The sequence below is a fragment of the Oncorhynchus masou genome, chromosome 29 (assembly GCF_036934945.1).
Source record: "Oncorhynchus masou masou isolate Uvic2021 chromosome 29, UVic_Omas_1.1, whole genome shotgun sequence".
NCBI classification, from domain to species: domain Eukaryota; kingdom Metazoa; phylum Chordata; class Actinopteri; order Salmoniformes; family Salmonidae; genus Oncorhynchus; species Oncorhynchus masou.
Window position 1 is genome coordinate 98,241,306 of NC_088240.1, and position 18,426 is coordinate 98,259,731.

General features: G+C 41.8%; 1 protein-coding gene across 1 annotated transcript in view; it reads left to right on the forward strand.

Annotated features, from left to right (window-relative positions):
* Positions 1–18,426, forward strand: part of LOC135519860 (collagen alpha-1(XIV) chain-like) — a 55,186-nt gene that overhangs the window by 21,112 nt on the left and 15,648 nt on the right. The window contains exon 3 of the mRNA XM_064945067.1: positions 10,859–10,975. Within this exon, the coding sequence (XP_064801139.1) occupies positions 10,859–10,975 (117 nt within the window). The remainder of the gene's footprint in view (positions 1–10,858; positions 10,976–18,426) is intronic.

The window sequence follows — 18,426 nt, forward strand, 5'->3', positions numbered from 1 at the left end:
TCTGTTGGCACAGCTCACACTGTGATGCAGTACCCTTAGACCACTGAGTCTCTGGTGGCACAGCTAACACTGTGATGCAGTACCCTTAGACCACTGAGTCTCTGGTGGCACAGCTCACACTGTGGTGCAGTACCCTTAGACCACTGAGTCTCTGGTGGCACAGCTCACACTGTGATGCAGTACCCTTCGACCACTGAGTCTCTGGTGGCACAGCTAACACTGTGATGCAGTACCCTTAGACCACTGAGTCTCTGGTGGCACAACTCACACTGTGATGCAGTACCCTTAGACCACTGAGTCTCTGTTGGCACAGCTCACACTGTGATGCAGTACCCTTAGACCACTGAGTCTCTGGTGGCACAGCTAACACTGTGATGCAGTACCCTTAGACCACTGTGTCTCTGGTGGCACAGCTAACACTGTGATGCAGTACCCTTAGACCACTGAGTCTCTGGTGGCACAACTCACACTGTGATGCAGTACCCTTAGACCACTGAGTCTCTGTTGGCACAGCTCACACTGTGATGCAGTACCCTTAGACCACTGAGTCTCTGGTGGCACAGCTAACACTGTGATGCAGTACCCTTAGACCACTGTGTCTCTGGTGGCACAGCTAACACTGTGATGCAGTGCCCTTAGACCACTGAGTCTCTGGTGACACAGCTCACACTGTGGTGCAGTACCCTTAGACCACTGAGTCTCTGGTGGCACAGCTAACACTGTGATGCAGTACCCTTAGACCACTGAGTCTCTGGTGACACAGCTCACACTGTGATGCAGTACCCTTAGACCACTGAGTCTCTGGTGGCACAGCTAACACTGTGATGCAGTACCCTTAGACCACTGTGTCTCTGGTGGCACAGCTAACACTGTGATGCAGTGCCCTTAGACCACTGAGTCTCTGGTGACACAGCTCACACTGTGGTGCAGTACCCTTAGACCACTGAGTCTCTGGTGGCACAGCTAACACTGTGATGCAGTACCCTTAGACCACTGAGTCTCTGGTGACACAGCTCACACTGTGATGCAGTACCCTTAGACCACTGAGTCTCTGGTGGCACAGCTAACACTGTGATGCAGTACCCTTAGACCACCGAGTCTCTGGTGGCACAGCTAACACTGTGATGCAGTACCCTTAGACCACTGAGTCTCTGGTGGCACAGCTAACACTGTGATGCAGTACCCTTAGACCACTGAGTCTCTGGTGGCACAGCTAACACTGTGATGCAGTACCTTAGACCACTGAGTCTCTGGTGGCACAGCTAACACTGTGATGCAGTACCCTTAGACCACTGTGTCTCTGGTGACACAGCTCACACTGTGATGCAGTACCCTTAGACCACTGAGTCTCTGGTGGCACAGCTCACACTGTGATGCAGTACCCTTAGACCACTGAGTCTCTGGTGGCACAGCTAACACTGTGATGCAGTACCCTTAGACCACTGAGTCTCTGGTGGCACAGCTAACACTGTGATGCAGTACCTTAGACCACTGAGTCTCTGGTGGCACAGCTAACACTGTGATGCAGTACCCTTAGACCACTGAGTCTCTGGTGGCACAGCTCACACTGTGATGCAGTACCCTTCACCACTGAGTCTCTGGTGGCACAGCTAACACTGTGATGCAGTACCCTTAGACCACTGAGTCTCTGGTGGCACAACTCACACTGTGATGCAGTACCCTTAGACCACTGAGTCTCTGTGGCACAGCTCACACTGTGATGCAGTACCCTTAGACCACTGAGTCTCTGGTGGCACAGCTAACACTGTGATGCAGTACCCTTAGACCACTGAGTCTCTGGTGGCACAGCTCACACTGTGGTGCAGTACCCTTAGACCACTGAGTCTCTGGTGGCACAGCTCACACTGTGATGCAGTACCCTTCGACCACTGAGTCTCTGGTGGCACAGCTAACACTGTGATGCAGTACCCTTAGACCACTGAGTCTCTGGTGGCACAACTCACACTGTGATGCAGTACCCTTAGACCACTGAGTCTCTGTTGGCACAACTCACACTGTGATGCAGTACCCTTACCACTGAAACACAGCTCACACTGTGATGCAGTACCCTTAGACCACTGAGTCTCTGGTGGCACAGCTAACACTGTGATGCAGTACCCTTAGACCACTGAGTCTCTGGTGGCACAGCTCACACTGTGGTGCAGTACCCTTAGACCACTGAGTCTCTGGTGGCACAGCTCACACTGTGATGCAGTACCCTTCGACCACTGAGTCTCTGGTGGCACAGCTAACACTGTGATGCAGTACCCTTAGACCACTGAGTCTCTGGTGGCACAACTCCCACTGTGATGCAGTACCCTTAGACCACTGAGTCTCTGTTGGCACAGCTCACACTGTGATGCAGTACCCTTAGACCACTGAGTCTCTGGTGGCACAGCTAACACTGTGATGCAGTACCCTTAGACCACTGTGTCTCTGGTGGCACAGCTAACACTGTGATGCAGTGCCCTTAGACCACTGAGTCTCTGGTGACACAGCTCACACTGTGGTGCAGTACCCTTAGACCACTGAGTCTCTGGTGGCACAGCTAACACTGTGATGCAGTACCCTTAGACCACTGAGTCTCTGGTGACACAGCTCACACTGTGATGCAGTACCCTTAGACCACTGAGTCTCTGGTGGCACAGCTAACACTGTGATGCAGTACCCTTAGACCACTGTGTCTCTGGTGGCACAGCTAACACTGTGATGCAGTGCCCTTAGACCACTGAGTCTCTGGTGACACAGCTCACACTGTGGTGCAGTACCCTTAGACCACTGAGTCTCTGGTGGCACAGCTAACACTGTGATGCAGTACCCTTAGACCACTGAGTCTCTGGTGACACAGCTCACACTGTGATGCAGTACCCTTAGACCACTGAGTCTCTGGTGGCACAGCTAACACTGTGATGCAGTACCCTTAGACCACCGAGTCTCTGGTGGCACAGCTAACACTGTGATGCAGTACCCTTAGACCACTGAGTCTCTGGTGGCACAGCTAACACTGTGATGCAGTACCCTTAGACCACTGAGTCTCTGGTGGCACAGCTAACACTGTGATGCAGTACCTTAGACCACTGAGTCTCTGGTGGCACAACTCACACTGTGATGCAGTACCCTTAGACCACTGTGTCTCTGGTGACACAGCTCACACTGTGATGCAGTACCCTTAGACCACTGAGTCTCTGGTGGCACAGCTCACACTGTGATGCAGTACCCTTAGACCACTGAGTCTCTGGTGGCACAGCTAACACTGTGATGCAGTACCCTTAGACCACTGAGTCTCTGGTGGCACAGCTAACACTGTGATGCAGTACCTTAGACCACTGTGTCTCAGGTGGCAAGCAGCTAACACTGTGATGCAGTACCCTTAGACCACTGAGTCTCTGGTGGCACAGCTAACACTGTGATGCAGTACCTTAGACCACTGAGTCTCTGGTGGCACAGCTAACACTGTGATGCAGTACCCTTAGACCACTGATTCTGGTGGCACAGCTCACACTGTGATGCAGTACCCTTCGACCACTGAGTCTCTGGTGGCACAGCTAACACTGTGATGCAGTACCCTTAGACCACTGAGTCTCTGGTGACACAGCTCACACTGTGGTGCAGTACCCTTAGACCACTGAGTCTCTGGTGGCACAGCTAACACTGTGATGCAGTACCCTTAGACCACTGAGTCTCTGGTGACACAGCTCACACTGTGATGCAGTACCCTTAGACCACTGAGTCTCTGGTGGCACAGCTAACACTGTGATGCAGTACCCTTAGACCACTGAGTCTCTGGTGGCACAGCTCACACTGTGATGCAGTACCCTTAGACCACTGAGTCTCTGGTGGCACAGCTAACACTGTGATGCAGTACCCTTAGACCACTGAGTCTCTGGTGGCACAGCTAACACTGTGATGCAGTACCCTTACCACTGCGCCACCCGGGAGGCCCTATTATAATTTCGTTATGTATACATTTGCAAAAAAATTCTAAAAACCTGTTTTCGCTTTGTCATTATGGGGTATTGTGTGTAGATTGATGAGGAACAAAAACTATGTAGTCCATTTTAGAGTAAAGCTGTAACGTAACAACATGTGGAAAAGTGTCAAGGGGTCTGAATACACTGTATTTACTCAACACAGAAACAACCCTCAGATGAGTTCCTATCAGGTTTATAGGAGATATTTACTGAACACAGAAACAACCTCCAGATGAGTTCCCATCAGGTTTATAGGAGATATTTAGGAGATATTTACTGAACACAGAAACAACCCCCAGATGAGTTCCTATCAGGTTTATAGGAGATATTTACTGAACACTGAAACAACCTCCAGATGAGTTCCTATCAGGTTTATAGGAGATATTTACTGAACACAGAAACAACCCCCACATGAGTTCCTATCAGGTTTATAGGAGATATTTACTGAACACAGAAACAACCTCCAGATGAGTTCCCATCAGGTTTATATGAGATATTTACTGAACACTGAAACAACCCCCAGATGAGTTCGTATCAGGTTTATAGGAGATATTTACTGAACACAGAAACAACCCCCAGATGAGTTCCCATCAGGTTTATAGGAGATATTTACTGAACACTGAAACAACTCCTAGATGAGTTCCTATCAGGTTAGTGATCATATATATCTATTTCTCTAACCTAAAAGTTTCCCTTTATCCTTCATCATTTATTTAAAGTTTATACCAGATTGTATATAACTTTACATGCCCATATTCTTCCTAATAAACAGCTTCAAGTCCCTATATGGTAGATACTGTCGTATATTGATAGATTTATAGGCATGTAAAGATTACATTGGTACCCATTCTTCTACTTGCAGGGAGGAACAAACACCACTGTGTTTGTTGGCCTGGGCATTGAGCCTTGTCTTCTCAACTTCTCAGTGTCTTCTCAACTTCTCAGTGTCTTAACTTCTCATTGTCTTCTCATTGTCTTCTCAACTTCTCATTGTCTTAACTTCTCATTGTCTTCTCATCTTCTCATTGTCTTCTCAACTGCTCATTGTCTTATCATCTTCTCATTGTCTTATCATCTTCTCATTGTCTTATCATCTTCTCATTGTCTTCTCATCTTCTCATTCTATTCTCATCTTCTCAACTTCTCATTGTCTTCTCAACTTCTCATTGTCTTCGCAACTCAAACGGTGGCAATGTAGTAGTGTGGTTCTGGTGACTAGTTTGTAGTTCAACTAACATAGACTGTAGAAGTAAATGGTGAAAGTGCTATGCAACAACCTCATAAATAGTTTTGCGTCAATCTCAGATCGTAGTATTTCACCATACTACTGGAATGTCGTCTGTCCATAGCTGGGGGAAAAAAGAATACCACTTTACATTTGGTTGTTCTTATTGGCTACAAGAAACACCATGCTGTTACATGGTACGAAAAAGTAAGAGCAGCTTCATGTAAAAAAAACAAAGTCACATTCTCTTCCTCATAGCAGCCTGCGTATAGAAACGGCAGATAGCATGAATATCCAGCTATAGCCTAGCTGCGCTCACGTAATCCTAAGAGAATGTCTTCCACTGACTGTTCTTTCCATCGGGACGGCAGGTGAAGCTGATTGATTCTCCATCAACTGAGAGATCAAACATTTACCGACTCTTAACAGTCTGCAGCACCTGTCTTTTTGAGAGGAAATGTCGATGCCGTCATCGACTTAGAAACGCTAGCCTGGAATCCCATCTGATTTGCTCTGTTTCACAATGATTTTACATGAAACAAAGTTTATCAGTTGGGATTTCAGGCTATAAAAATGCCCCCTCCCCTCCCCCCTCCATCCTTATCAGTTAAAAAATGGTGTCTCAAAAAGTAAGACAATATGACTGACATTTAAGAACCCTCTTTGTCAATAACGGTTTGTTTTGCAACATGCAATTCTACAACAATATGCTATTGGACAACAATATGCTATTCTACAACAATATGCTATTGGACAACAATATGCTATTGGACAACAATATGCTATTCTACAACAATATGCTATTGGACAACAATATGCTATTGGACAACAATATGCTATTGGACAACAATATGCTATTTCTACAACAATATGCTATTCTACAACAATATGCTATTCTACAACAATATGCTATTGGACAACAATATGCTATTCTACAACAATATGCTATTCTACAACAATATACTATTCTACAACAATATGCTATTCTACAACAATATGCTATTGGACAACAATATATTATTGTACAACAATATGCTATTCTACAACAATATGCTATTCTACAACAATATGCTATTCTACAACAATATGCTATTCTACAACAATATGCTATTCTACAACAATATGCTATTGGACAACAATATGCTATTCTACAACAATATGCTATTCTACAACAATATGCTATTCTACAACAATATGCTATTGGACAACAATATATTATTGTACAACAATATGCTATTCTACAACAATATGCTATTCTACAACAATATGCTATTCTACAACAATATGCTATTCTAGAACAATATGCTATTCTACAACAATATGCTATTGGACAACAATATGCTATTCTACAACAATATGCTATTCTACAACAATATGCTATTCTAGAACAATATGCTATTCTACAACAATATGCTATTCTACAACAATATGCTATTGGACAACAATATATTATTGTACAACAATATGCTATTCTACAACAATATGCTATTCTACAACAATATGCTATTCTATAACAATATGCTATTGGACAACAATATGCTATTGGACAACAATATACTATTCTACAACAATATGCTATTGGACAACAATATATTATTGGACAACAATATGCTATTCTACAACAATATGCTATTCTACAACAATATGCTATTCTACAACAATATGCTATTGGACAACAATATGCTATTCTACAACAATATGCTATTCTACAACAATATGCTATTCTACAACAATATGCTATTGGACAACAATATGCTATTCTACAACAATATGCTATTCTACAACAATATGCTATTCTAGAACAATATGCTATTCTACAACAATATGCTATTCTACAACAATATGCTATTGGACAACAATATATTATTGTACAACAATATGCTATTCTACAACAATATGCTATTCTACAACAATATGCTATTCTACAACAATATGCTATTGGACAACAATATGCTATTGGACAACAATATACTATTCTACAACAATATGCTATTGGACAACAATATATTATTGGACAACAATATGCTATTCTACAACAATATGCTATTCTACAACAATATGCTATTCTACAACAATATGCTATTCTACAACAATATGCTATTCTACAACAATATGCTATTCTACAACAATATGCTATTCTACAACAATATGCTATTCTACAACAATATGCTATTCTACAACAATATGCTATTCTACAACAATATGCTATTCTACAACAATATGCTATTCTACAACAATATGCTATTCTACAACAATATGCTATTGGACAACAATATGCTATTCTACAACAATATGCTATTCTACAACAATATGCTATTCTACAACAATATGCTATTGGACAACAATATGCTATTGGACAACACTATGCTATTGGACAACAATATGCTATTGGACAACAATATGCTATTGGACAACAATATGCTATTCTACAACAATATGCTATTCTACAACAATATGCTATTGGACAACAATATGCTATTCTACAACAATATGCTATTCTACAACAATATGCTATTCTACAACAATATGCTATTCTACAACAATATGCTATTCTACAACAATATGCTATTGGACAACAATATGCTATTGGACAACAATATGCTATTAGACAACAATATGCTATTCTACAACAATATGCTATTGGACAACAATATTCTACAACAATATGCTATTGGACAACAATATACTATTCTACAACAATATGCTATTGGACAACAATATGCTATTCTACAACAATATGCTATTCTACAACAATATGCTATTCTACAACAATATGCTATTGGACAACAATATGCTATTGGACAACAATATGCTATTGGACAACAATATGCTATATGCTATTCTACAACAATATGCTATTCTACAACAATATGCTATTGTACAACAATATGTTATTGGACAACTATATACTATTCTATTGGGCTATTGGACAACAATATGCTATTCTACAACAATATGCTATTCTACAACAATATGCTATTGGACAACAATATGCTATTCTACAACAATATGCTATTCTACAACAATATGCTATTCTACAACAATATGCTATTCTACAACAATATGCTATTCTACAACAATATGCTATTCTACAACAATATGCTATTCTACAACAATATGCTATTGGACAACAATATACTATTCTACAACAATATGCTATTGGACAACAATATATTATTGGACAACAATATGCTATTCTACAACAATATGCTATTCTACAACAATATGCTATTCTACAACAATATGCTATTGGACAACAATATGCTATTCTACAACAATATGCTATTCTACAACAATATGCTATTCTACAACAATATGCTATTGGACAACAATATGCTATTCTACAACAATATGCTATTCTACAACAATATGCTATTCTAGAACAATATGCTATTCTACAACAATATGCTATTCTACAACAATATGCTATTGGACAACAATATATTATTGTACAACAATATGCTATTCTACAACAATATGCTATTCTACAACAATATGCTATTCTACAACAATATGCTATTGGACAACAATATGCTATTGGACAACAATATACTATTCTACAACAATATGCTATTGGACAACAATATATTATTGGACAACAATATGCTATTCTACAACAATATGCTATTCTACAACAATATGCTATTCTACAACAATATGCTATTCTACAACAATATGCTATTCTACAACAATATGCTATTCTACAACAATATGCTATTCTACAACAATATGCTATTCTACAACAATATGCTATTCTACAACAATATGCTATTCTACAACAATATGCTATTCTACAACAATATGCTATTCTACAACAATATGCTATTCTACAACAATATGCTATTCTACAACAATATGCTATTGGACAACAATATGCTATTCTACAACAATATGCTATTCTACAACAATATGCTATTCTACAACAATATGCTATTGGACAACAATATGCTATTGGACAACACTATGCTATTGGACAACAATATGCTATTGGACAACAATATGCTATTGGACAACAATATGCTATTCTACAACAATATGCTATTCTACAACAATATGCTATTGGACAACAATATGCTATTCTACAACAATATGCTATTCTACAACAATATGCTATTCTACAACAATATGCTATTCTACAACAATATGCTATTCTACAACAATATGCTATTGGACAACAATATGCTATTGGACAACAATATGCTATTAGACAACAATATGCTATTCTACAACAATATGCTATTCTACAACAATATGCTATTGGACAACAATATACTATTCTACAACAATATGCTATTGGACAACAATATACTATTCTACAACAATATGCTATTCTACAACAATATGCTATTCTACAACAATATGCTATTGGACAACAATATGTTATTGGACAACTATATACTATTCTACAACAATATGCTATTCTACAACAATATGCTATTGGACAACAATATGCTATTCTACAACAATATGCTATTGGACAACAATATGCTATTGGACAACAATATGCTATTCTACAACAATATGCTATTCTACAACAATATGCTATTCTACAACAATATGCTATTGTACAACAATATGTTATTGGACAACTATATACTATTCTACAACAATATGCTATTCTACAACAATATGCTATTGGACAACAATATGCTATTCTACAACAATATGCTATTCTACAACAATATGCTATTGGACAACAATATGCTATTCTACAGGTTCAATATGCTATTCTACAACAATATGCTATTCTACAACAATATGCTATTCTACAACAATATGCTATTCTACAACAATATGCTATTCTACAACAATATGCTATTCTACAACAATATGCTATTGGACAACAATATACTATTCTACAACAATATGCTATTCTACAACAATATGCTATTGGACAACAATATGCTATTCTACAACAATATGCTATTCTACAACAATATGCTATTGGACAACAATATGCTATTCTACAACAATATGCTATTCTACAACAATATGCTATTCTACAACAATATGCTATTCTACAACAATATGCCTACAACAATATGCTATTGGACAACAATATGCTATTCTACAACAATATGTTATCCAATATGCTATTCTACAACAATATGCTATTCTACAACAATATGCTATTCTACAACAATATGCTATTCTACAACAATATGCTATTGGACAACAATATGCTATTCTACAACAATATGTTATCCAATATGCTATTCTACAACAATATGTTATTCTACAACAATATGCTATTGGACAACAATATGCTATACTACAACAATATGTTATCCAATATGTTTTCCAATATGTTAGTCTACAACAATATGTTATCCAATATGTTTTCCCATATGTTACTGTGTTATACCAGAATGGGTTGTCTTTGTGGACGTCTGTTCAATGTCTGTGTGTGATTAACCTGGCTGATGTGTAGTACCGTAGTGGCACCTGCTGGGGATTGTATCTGCCTCCCAAATCTTACCATACTCCGTCTATGGTCCACTACCTTCAATCAGAGTCCTATGGGCCCTGGTCAAAAGTAGTGCACTAAATAGAGAATAGGGTGCTATTTGGGACAAAGTCTGTATTCAACATATTAATCATCAATACCCAAACTGTAACTGAATGAGTCATTAATGATGGGTCTATTGTTGTTCTGTTTCAGTTCCAGCTCCCAGAAGATTACGTTTTAAAGTGCTGGGTACGAGCAAATTACATGTGTCCTGGAAAGAACCAAAGGGGAATGTTGACGGCTATAGAGTTTTATACCAGAGTGAACCAGGTAAGATTTCTAATCATCTCTCTATGCCTTTAGTTGATGTACGCATTATACTGTATATAGTTCAGAATAGTAGAAGCTCTGTATCAGTCTGGTCCCATTCAGTATCAGTCTGGTCCCATGCTGTATCAGTCTGGTCCAATGCTGTATGGGCTGTATCAGTCTGGTCCCATTCTGTATGGGCTGTATCAGTCTGGTCCCATTCTGTATGGGCTGTATCAGTCTGGTCCCATGCTGTATCAGTCTGGTCCAATGCTGTATGGGCTGTATCAGTCTGGTCCCATTCTGTATGGGCTGTATCAGTCTGGTCCCATGCTGTATCAGTCTGGTCCAATGCTGTATGGGCTGTATCAGTCTGGTTCCATGCTGTATGGGCTGTATCAGTCTGGTCCCATGCTGTATGGGCTGTATCAGTCTGGTCCCATGCTGTATGGGCTGTATCAGTCTGGTTCCATGCTGTATGGGCTCTATCAGTCTGGTCCCATGCTGTATGGGCTGTATCAGTCTGGTCCCATGCTGTATGGGCTGTATCAGTCTGGTCCCATTCTGTATGGGCTGTATCAGTCTGGTTCCATGCTGTATCAGTCTGGTCCCATGCTGTATGGGCTGTATCAGTCTGGTTCCATGCTGTATCAGTCTGGTACCATTCTGTATGGGCTGTATCAGTCTGGTACCATGCTGTATCAGTCTGGTCCCATGTTTTTGGGCTGTATCAGTCTGGTCCCATACTGTATGGGCTGTATCAGTCTGGTCCCATACTGTATGGGCTGTATCAGTCTGGTCCCATGCTGTATGGGCTGTATCAGTCTGGTCCCATGCTGTATGGGCTGCATCAGTCTGGTCCCATGCTGTATGGGCTGCATCAGTCTGGTTCCATGTTGTATCAGTCTGGTTCCAAGCTGTATGGGCTGTATCATTCTGGTCCCATGTTGTATCAGTCTGGTCCCATGCTGTATGGGCTGTATCAGTCTGATTCCATGCTGTATCAGTCTGGTTCCATGCTGTATGGGCTGAATCAGTCTGGTTCCATGTTGTATGGGCTGTATCAGTCTGGTTCCATGCTGTATCAGTCTGGTTCCATGCTGTATCAGTCTGGTTCCATGCTGTATCAGTCTGGTTCCATGCTGTATGGGCTGAATCAGTCTGGTTCCATGTTGTATGGGCTGTATCAGTCTGGTTCCATGCTGTATCAGTCTGGTTCCATGCTGTATGGGATTCATCAGTCTGGTTCCATGCTGTATGGGCTGTATCAGTCTGGTTCCATGCTGTATGGGCTGATATCAGTCTGGTTCCATGTTGTATCAGTCTGGTTCCATGCTGTATGGGCTGTATCAGTCTGGTTCCATGCTGTATGGGCTGATATCAGTCTGGTTCCATGTTGTATCAGTCTGGTTACATGCTGTATGGGCTGTATCAGTCTGGTTCCATGCTGTATGGGCTGTGGACAAGTCTTCTATTTCTCTGCTGCTCGGTCTTCTATTCCTTACCAACCATTCTAGTGATCAAATCAGATCAAATATTCTTGTCAAGTGTTCCGAATGCAAAAGGTGTCGACCGGTGAAATGCGGACTTACAGACCCTTTTAACCAACAATGCAGTTCAAGAAATAGAGTTAAGAAAATATTACCATATAAACTCAAGTTTAAAAAAATAACACAATAAAATAACAGTAGTGAGGCTGTATACAGGGGGTACCGGTACAGAGTCAATGTGGAGGCTATATACAGGGTGTTACGGTACAGAGTCAATGTGGAGGCTATATACAGGGGGTACTGGTACCGAGTCAATGTGGAGACTATATACAGGGTGTTACGGCACAGAGTCAATGTGGAGGCTATATACAGGGTGTTACGGTACAGAGTCAATGTGGAGGCTATATACAGGGGGTACTGGTACCGAGTCAATGTGGAGACTATATACAGGGTGTTACGGTACAGAGTCAATGTGGAGGCTATATACAGGGGGTACTGGTACCGAGTCAATGTGGAGACTATATACAGGGGGTACCGGTACAGAGTCAATGTGGAGGCTATATACAGGGTGTTACGGTACAGAGTCAATGTGGAGGCTATATACAGGGTGTTACGGTACAGAGTCAATGTGGAGGCTATATACAGGGGGTACTGGTACCGAGTCAATGTGGAGACTATATACAGGGGGTACCGGTACAGAGTCAATGTGGAGACTATATACAGGGGGTACCGGTACAGAGTCAATGTGGAGGCTATATACAGGGGGTACCGGTACAGAGTCAATGTGGAGGCTATATACAGGGGATACCGGTACAGAGTCAATGTGGAGGCTATATACAGGGGGTACCGGTACAGAGTCAATGTGGAGGCTATATACAGGGGGTACCGGTACTGAGTCAATGTGGAGGCTATATACAGGGTGTACCGGTACCAGGTCAATGTGCGGGGGTACAGGTTAGTTGAGGTAATTGGTACATGTAGGTAAGAGTACAGTGACTATGCATAGATAATAAACAGCGAGTAGCAGCATTGTAAAAACAAAGGGGGGGAGTGTCAATGTAAATAGTCGGGGTGATTAGTTGTTCAGCAGTCTTATGGCTTGGGAATAGAAGCTGTTAAGGAGACCTATACTTGGTGCTCAGGCATAGCTTGCAGCGTGGTGGCAAAGAGAACCATCTATGACTTAGGTGACAGGAGTTTTTGACAATTTTTTGGGGCCTTCCTCTGACAATGCCTCGTATATAGGTCCTGGATGACGGAAAGCTGGGCCCCAGTGATGTACTGGGCCATACACACTACCTTCTGTAGCACCTTATGGCCGGATGCTTTTGATGGTGCAGCTGTATAAATCTTCTTGAGGATCTGAGGACCCATGCCAAATCTTTTCAGTCTCCTAGGGGGAAAATATGTTGTCTTCACAACTGTCTTGGTGTGTTTGGACCAGGATAGTTTGTTGGAGATATGGCCACCAAAGAACTTGAAACTCTCGACCTGCTCCACTACAGCCCCGTTGATGTGAATGGGGGTGTGTCCATCCCTCCATTTCCTCTTGTCCACGATCAGATCCTTTGTCTTGCTCACATTGAGGGAGAGGTTGTTGTCCTGGCAGACCTTCTCCATATAGTCTGTCTCATCGTTGAAGGTGATCAGGCCTACCAATGTTGTGTTGTCAGCAAACTTTATGATGGCGTTGGAGTCATGCTTGGCCACGCAGTCGTGGGTGAACAGGGAGTATAGCAGGGGACTAAGGACGCACTCCTGAGGGGCCCCCTTGTTGAGGATTAGCGTGGCAGGTGTGTTGTTGCCTACCCTTACCACCTGGGGGTTGCCCGGGAGGAAGTCCAGGCTCCAGTTTCAGAGGAAGGTGTTTAGTCCAAGGGTCCTTAGCTTAGTGATGAGCTTTGTGGGCACTATGATGTTGAACGCTGAGCTGTAGTCAGTGAACAGCCTTCCCACATAGGTCAAAGTGCTTTCAAAGTGCTTCATGGCTACCAACGTGAGTGCTACGGGCGTAGTCATTTAGACAGGTTACCTTAGTGCTCTTGGGCACAGGGACTATGGTGGTCTGCTTGAAACATTAGGTATTACAGACTCAGTCAGGGAGAGGTTGAAAATGTCAGTGAAGACACTTGGCAGTTGGTCTGCGCATGCTCTGAGTACACGTCCTGGTAATCCGTCCGGCCCTGAGGCTTGTGAATGTTGACCTGTTGTTTAACGGTCTTGCGTGATCACACAGTTGTCCAGAACAGCTGGTGCTCTCATGCATGCTTCAGCGTTGCTTGCCTCGAAGCGAGCATGAAAGGCTTTTAGCTCGTCTGGTAGGCTTGCGTCACGGGGCAGCTCGTGACTGAGTTACCCTTTGTAGTCCTTAATAGTTTGCAAGCCCTGCCACATGTGACGAGCGTCAGAGCCGGTGTAGTAGGATTCAATCTTATTATTGACGTATTGACGCTTTGCCTGTTTGATAGTTTGGGATTTCTTATAAGCGTCAAGATTACTGTCCTGCTCCATGAAAGCGGCAGCTCTAGCCTGTAGCCCGGTGCGGATGTTGCCTGTCATCCATGACTTCTGGTTGGGATAAGTACGTACGGTCACTGTGGGGACGAAGTCATTGATGCACTCATTGATGAAGCCAGTGACTGAGATGGTATACTCCTCAATGCCATTGGATGAATCCCGAAACATTCAAGTCTGCGCTAGAAAAGCAATCCTGTAGCGTAGCATCCGCATCATATGACCACTTCCATATTGAGCGAGTCACTGGTACTTCCTGCTTTAGTTTTTGCTTGAAAGCAGGAATCTGGAGGGTAGAATTATGGTCAGATTTGCCAAATGGAGGGCGAGGGAGAGCTTTGTATGCATCTCTGTGTGTGGAATAAAACTGGTTTAGAGGTTTTTTTCCTCTGGTTGCACATGTGACATGCTGGTAGAAATTAGGTCAAGTTTGCCTGCGTTAAAGTCCCCGGCCACTAGGGGCACCGCACCTGGATGAGCATTTTCTTGTTTGCTTATGGCCTTCTACAGCTCGTTGAGTGCGCTCTTAGTGCCAGCATCGGTTTGTGGTGGTAAATAGACGGCTCAGAAAAATATAGATGAAAACTCTCTTGATAGATAGTGTGGTCTACAGCTTATCATGAGTTACTCTACTTCAGGCGAGCAATACTTTGAGACTTCCTTAATATTAGACATCGCACAACAGCTGTTTTTGGCAAATAGACAGACACCCCCACACTCGTCTTCCCAGACGTAGCTGTTCTGTCCTGCCGATGCACAGAAAACTCAAATGTTGTTCCATGTCGTTGTTCAGCAACTGTGTGAAACATAAGATATTACAGTTTTTAATTAATGCTCGTTGGTAGGATAGTCTCGAACTGAAATCATCCAGTTTATTCTCCAGTGATTGCACGTTGGCCAATAGAACGGTTGGTAGAGGCAGGGAACCCAGTCGCTGACTAATTCTCACAAGGCACCCCAATCTCCGCCCCCTGTATTTCCGTATTTTCTTCATGTGAATGACAGGGATTTTGGGCCTGGTCTCGGTGAACCAGTATATCCTTTGTGTTTCGGACTCATTAAAGAAAAAATCTTTGTCCAGTTTGAGGTGAGTAATCACTGCTCTGATATCCAGAATGAATTTTCAGTCACAAAAGAGGGTAGCAGAAACATTATGTACAGAATGTTACAAACACTGTAACAAAACCACACAAAATAGCACAATTGGTTAGGAGCATGTTAAACGGGGTAATGATAATGAATGAACCCAGAGTAATGATAATGAATGAACACAGGGTAATGATAATGAATGAATCACAGGGTAATGATAATGAATGAACCCATGGTAATGATAATGAATGAACCCAGGTAATGCTAATGAATGAATCCAGGGTTATAATAATGAATGACCCAGGGTAATGATAATGAATGAACCCATGGTAATGATAATGAATGAACCAGGGTTATAGTAATGAATAAACCCAAGGTAATGATAATGAATGAAGCCAGGGTAATGATAATGAATGAACACATGGCAATGATAATGAATGAAGCCAGGGTTATAATAATGAATGAACACAGGGTAATGATAATGAATGAATCCAGGGTAATGATAATGAATGAACCCAGGGTAATAAATCAAATGAATCAAATTTAATTATGAATAGCCCTCCAGGGTAATGATAATGATGATCTCAAAGGTAATGATAAGAAACCCAGCCTAAAAACCCAAACAGCAAGCAATGCAGGTGTAGATGCACGGTGGTTATGAAAAATGCACCCATAATGAAAGGCCAAAACCTAGGAAGAAACCTGAAGGAACCCAGGCTAATGATAATGAATGAAGCCAGGGTAATGATAATGAATGAACACAGGGTAATGATAATGAATGAAGCCAAGATGTTCAAATGTTCTTGAATTAACAGCATGGTAACGATAATGAATGAATCCAGGGTAACTGATAATGAATGAACCCAGGTGGACTGGGGACATCAAGGAGTCATCATGTCATGTAGTCCTGGGTAATGGTAATGAATGAACCCATGGTCCTGATAATGAAAAGAAAGGGAATTAGATAACGAGAGCATATGGGGGTAATCCTAATGAATGCACCCATGGTAATGATAACAGAACATGGCCAAGATGTTCAAATGTTCAAATAATATTGAATGCACCCAAGGTAATGATAATAAATGAACACAAGGTAATGATAATGAATGAACACAGGGTATTAATATTGAATGAACACAAGGTAATGACAATGAATGCACATAGGGTACTGATAATGAATGAACACAAGGTAATGATAATGAATGAACCCAGGGTAATGATAATGAATGAACACATGGAAGAGTTGGCTAAACACACTGGACCACAGAAGACATGTTTTGAAAAAGGGGTTTATTTGATCTTGAATGAAGTTAAACACCACCATACAACTGAATGAATGAATCTTGACAACTCCTATTGCCATTGACAACATTGAGTTGGTAAGACAGCACCAACAGTTGTGGGACCCGGCTTAGAGAGTTTTAGGGACTATTTACCCCGTCTGTCTGTAAGGAAGGTCAGTGTTGTCTGACAAAGCCTGTCAGACATCTTGGATTAAACAATGAGGACATCTATCACACACACACACACACACACACACACGCACACGCACACACACACACACACACACACACACACACACACACACACACACACACACACACACACACACACACACACACACACACACACACACACACACACACACACACACACAATCCAACCTGCTGTTCAGTGAAAAGTCATTCTGTAGTCTATTGACCAGCCCCTGGGGCCGCTCCCCTTTGTTAAAGACACAACAAAAGAATTTGACCTGATGTGTCATTGATTGATCCTGGACTTCCTCCAGGAGATCACCTATATGTGTTAGTTGCACAAATCCACTCCAGTTTCCTAATGTTCCACCTCGGGGAAGGCTACGGTTTCTGACTAATTAGAGATGCTGGGGTTGGAGCAGGGCATATGATTTTTTGGGTTTCAGGGCTCGATATATACGCTTGTCAGCTTGCTTGGGGGCAAGTGAAACAAATAGTTGTACAAGCAAATTATAGATTTTTGTTGTAAAACAAAAATCACAATATCAAACAATTAGGCTACTCTGGATGCAATGTTTTGCTCACTGTCCTCCCAATCTCTGCAGAGCGCATCGGAGTAGCATTTCTGTCGGCCTGCATTGATCGGCACGAGGGGACTTTCAGTCATCTAGTTGCAAGATGTGTTTTTGAGATCAAAGCGAGCCCTGTTTGCACATTTGTTGATTTAATAGTTGCTAGGGAGTTATTTGCCTGTTTCTAGCAAATTTTTGGTCAGCATGGTGTGCATCACCTGGGTGTGTGGCAGTGGGACATAGAGAGAGAGAGAGACACTAGATAACCAGCTAATCTACACAATGTTTTGAGTTGGCTAGTTAACTATGTAACTATTCGCATATATTCACAT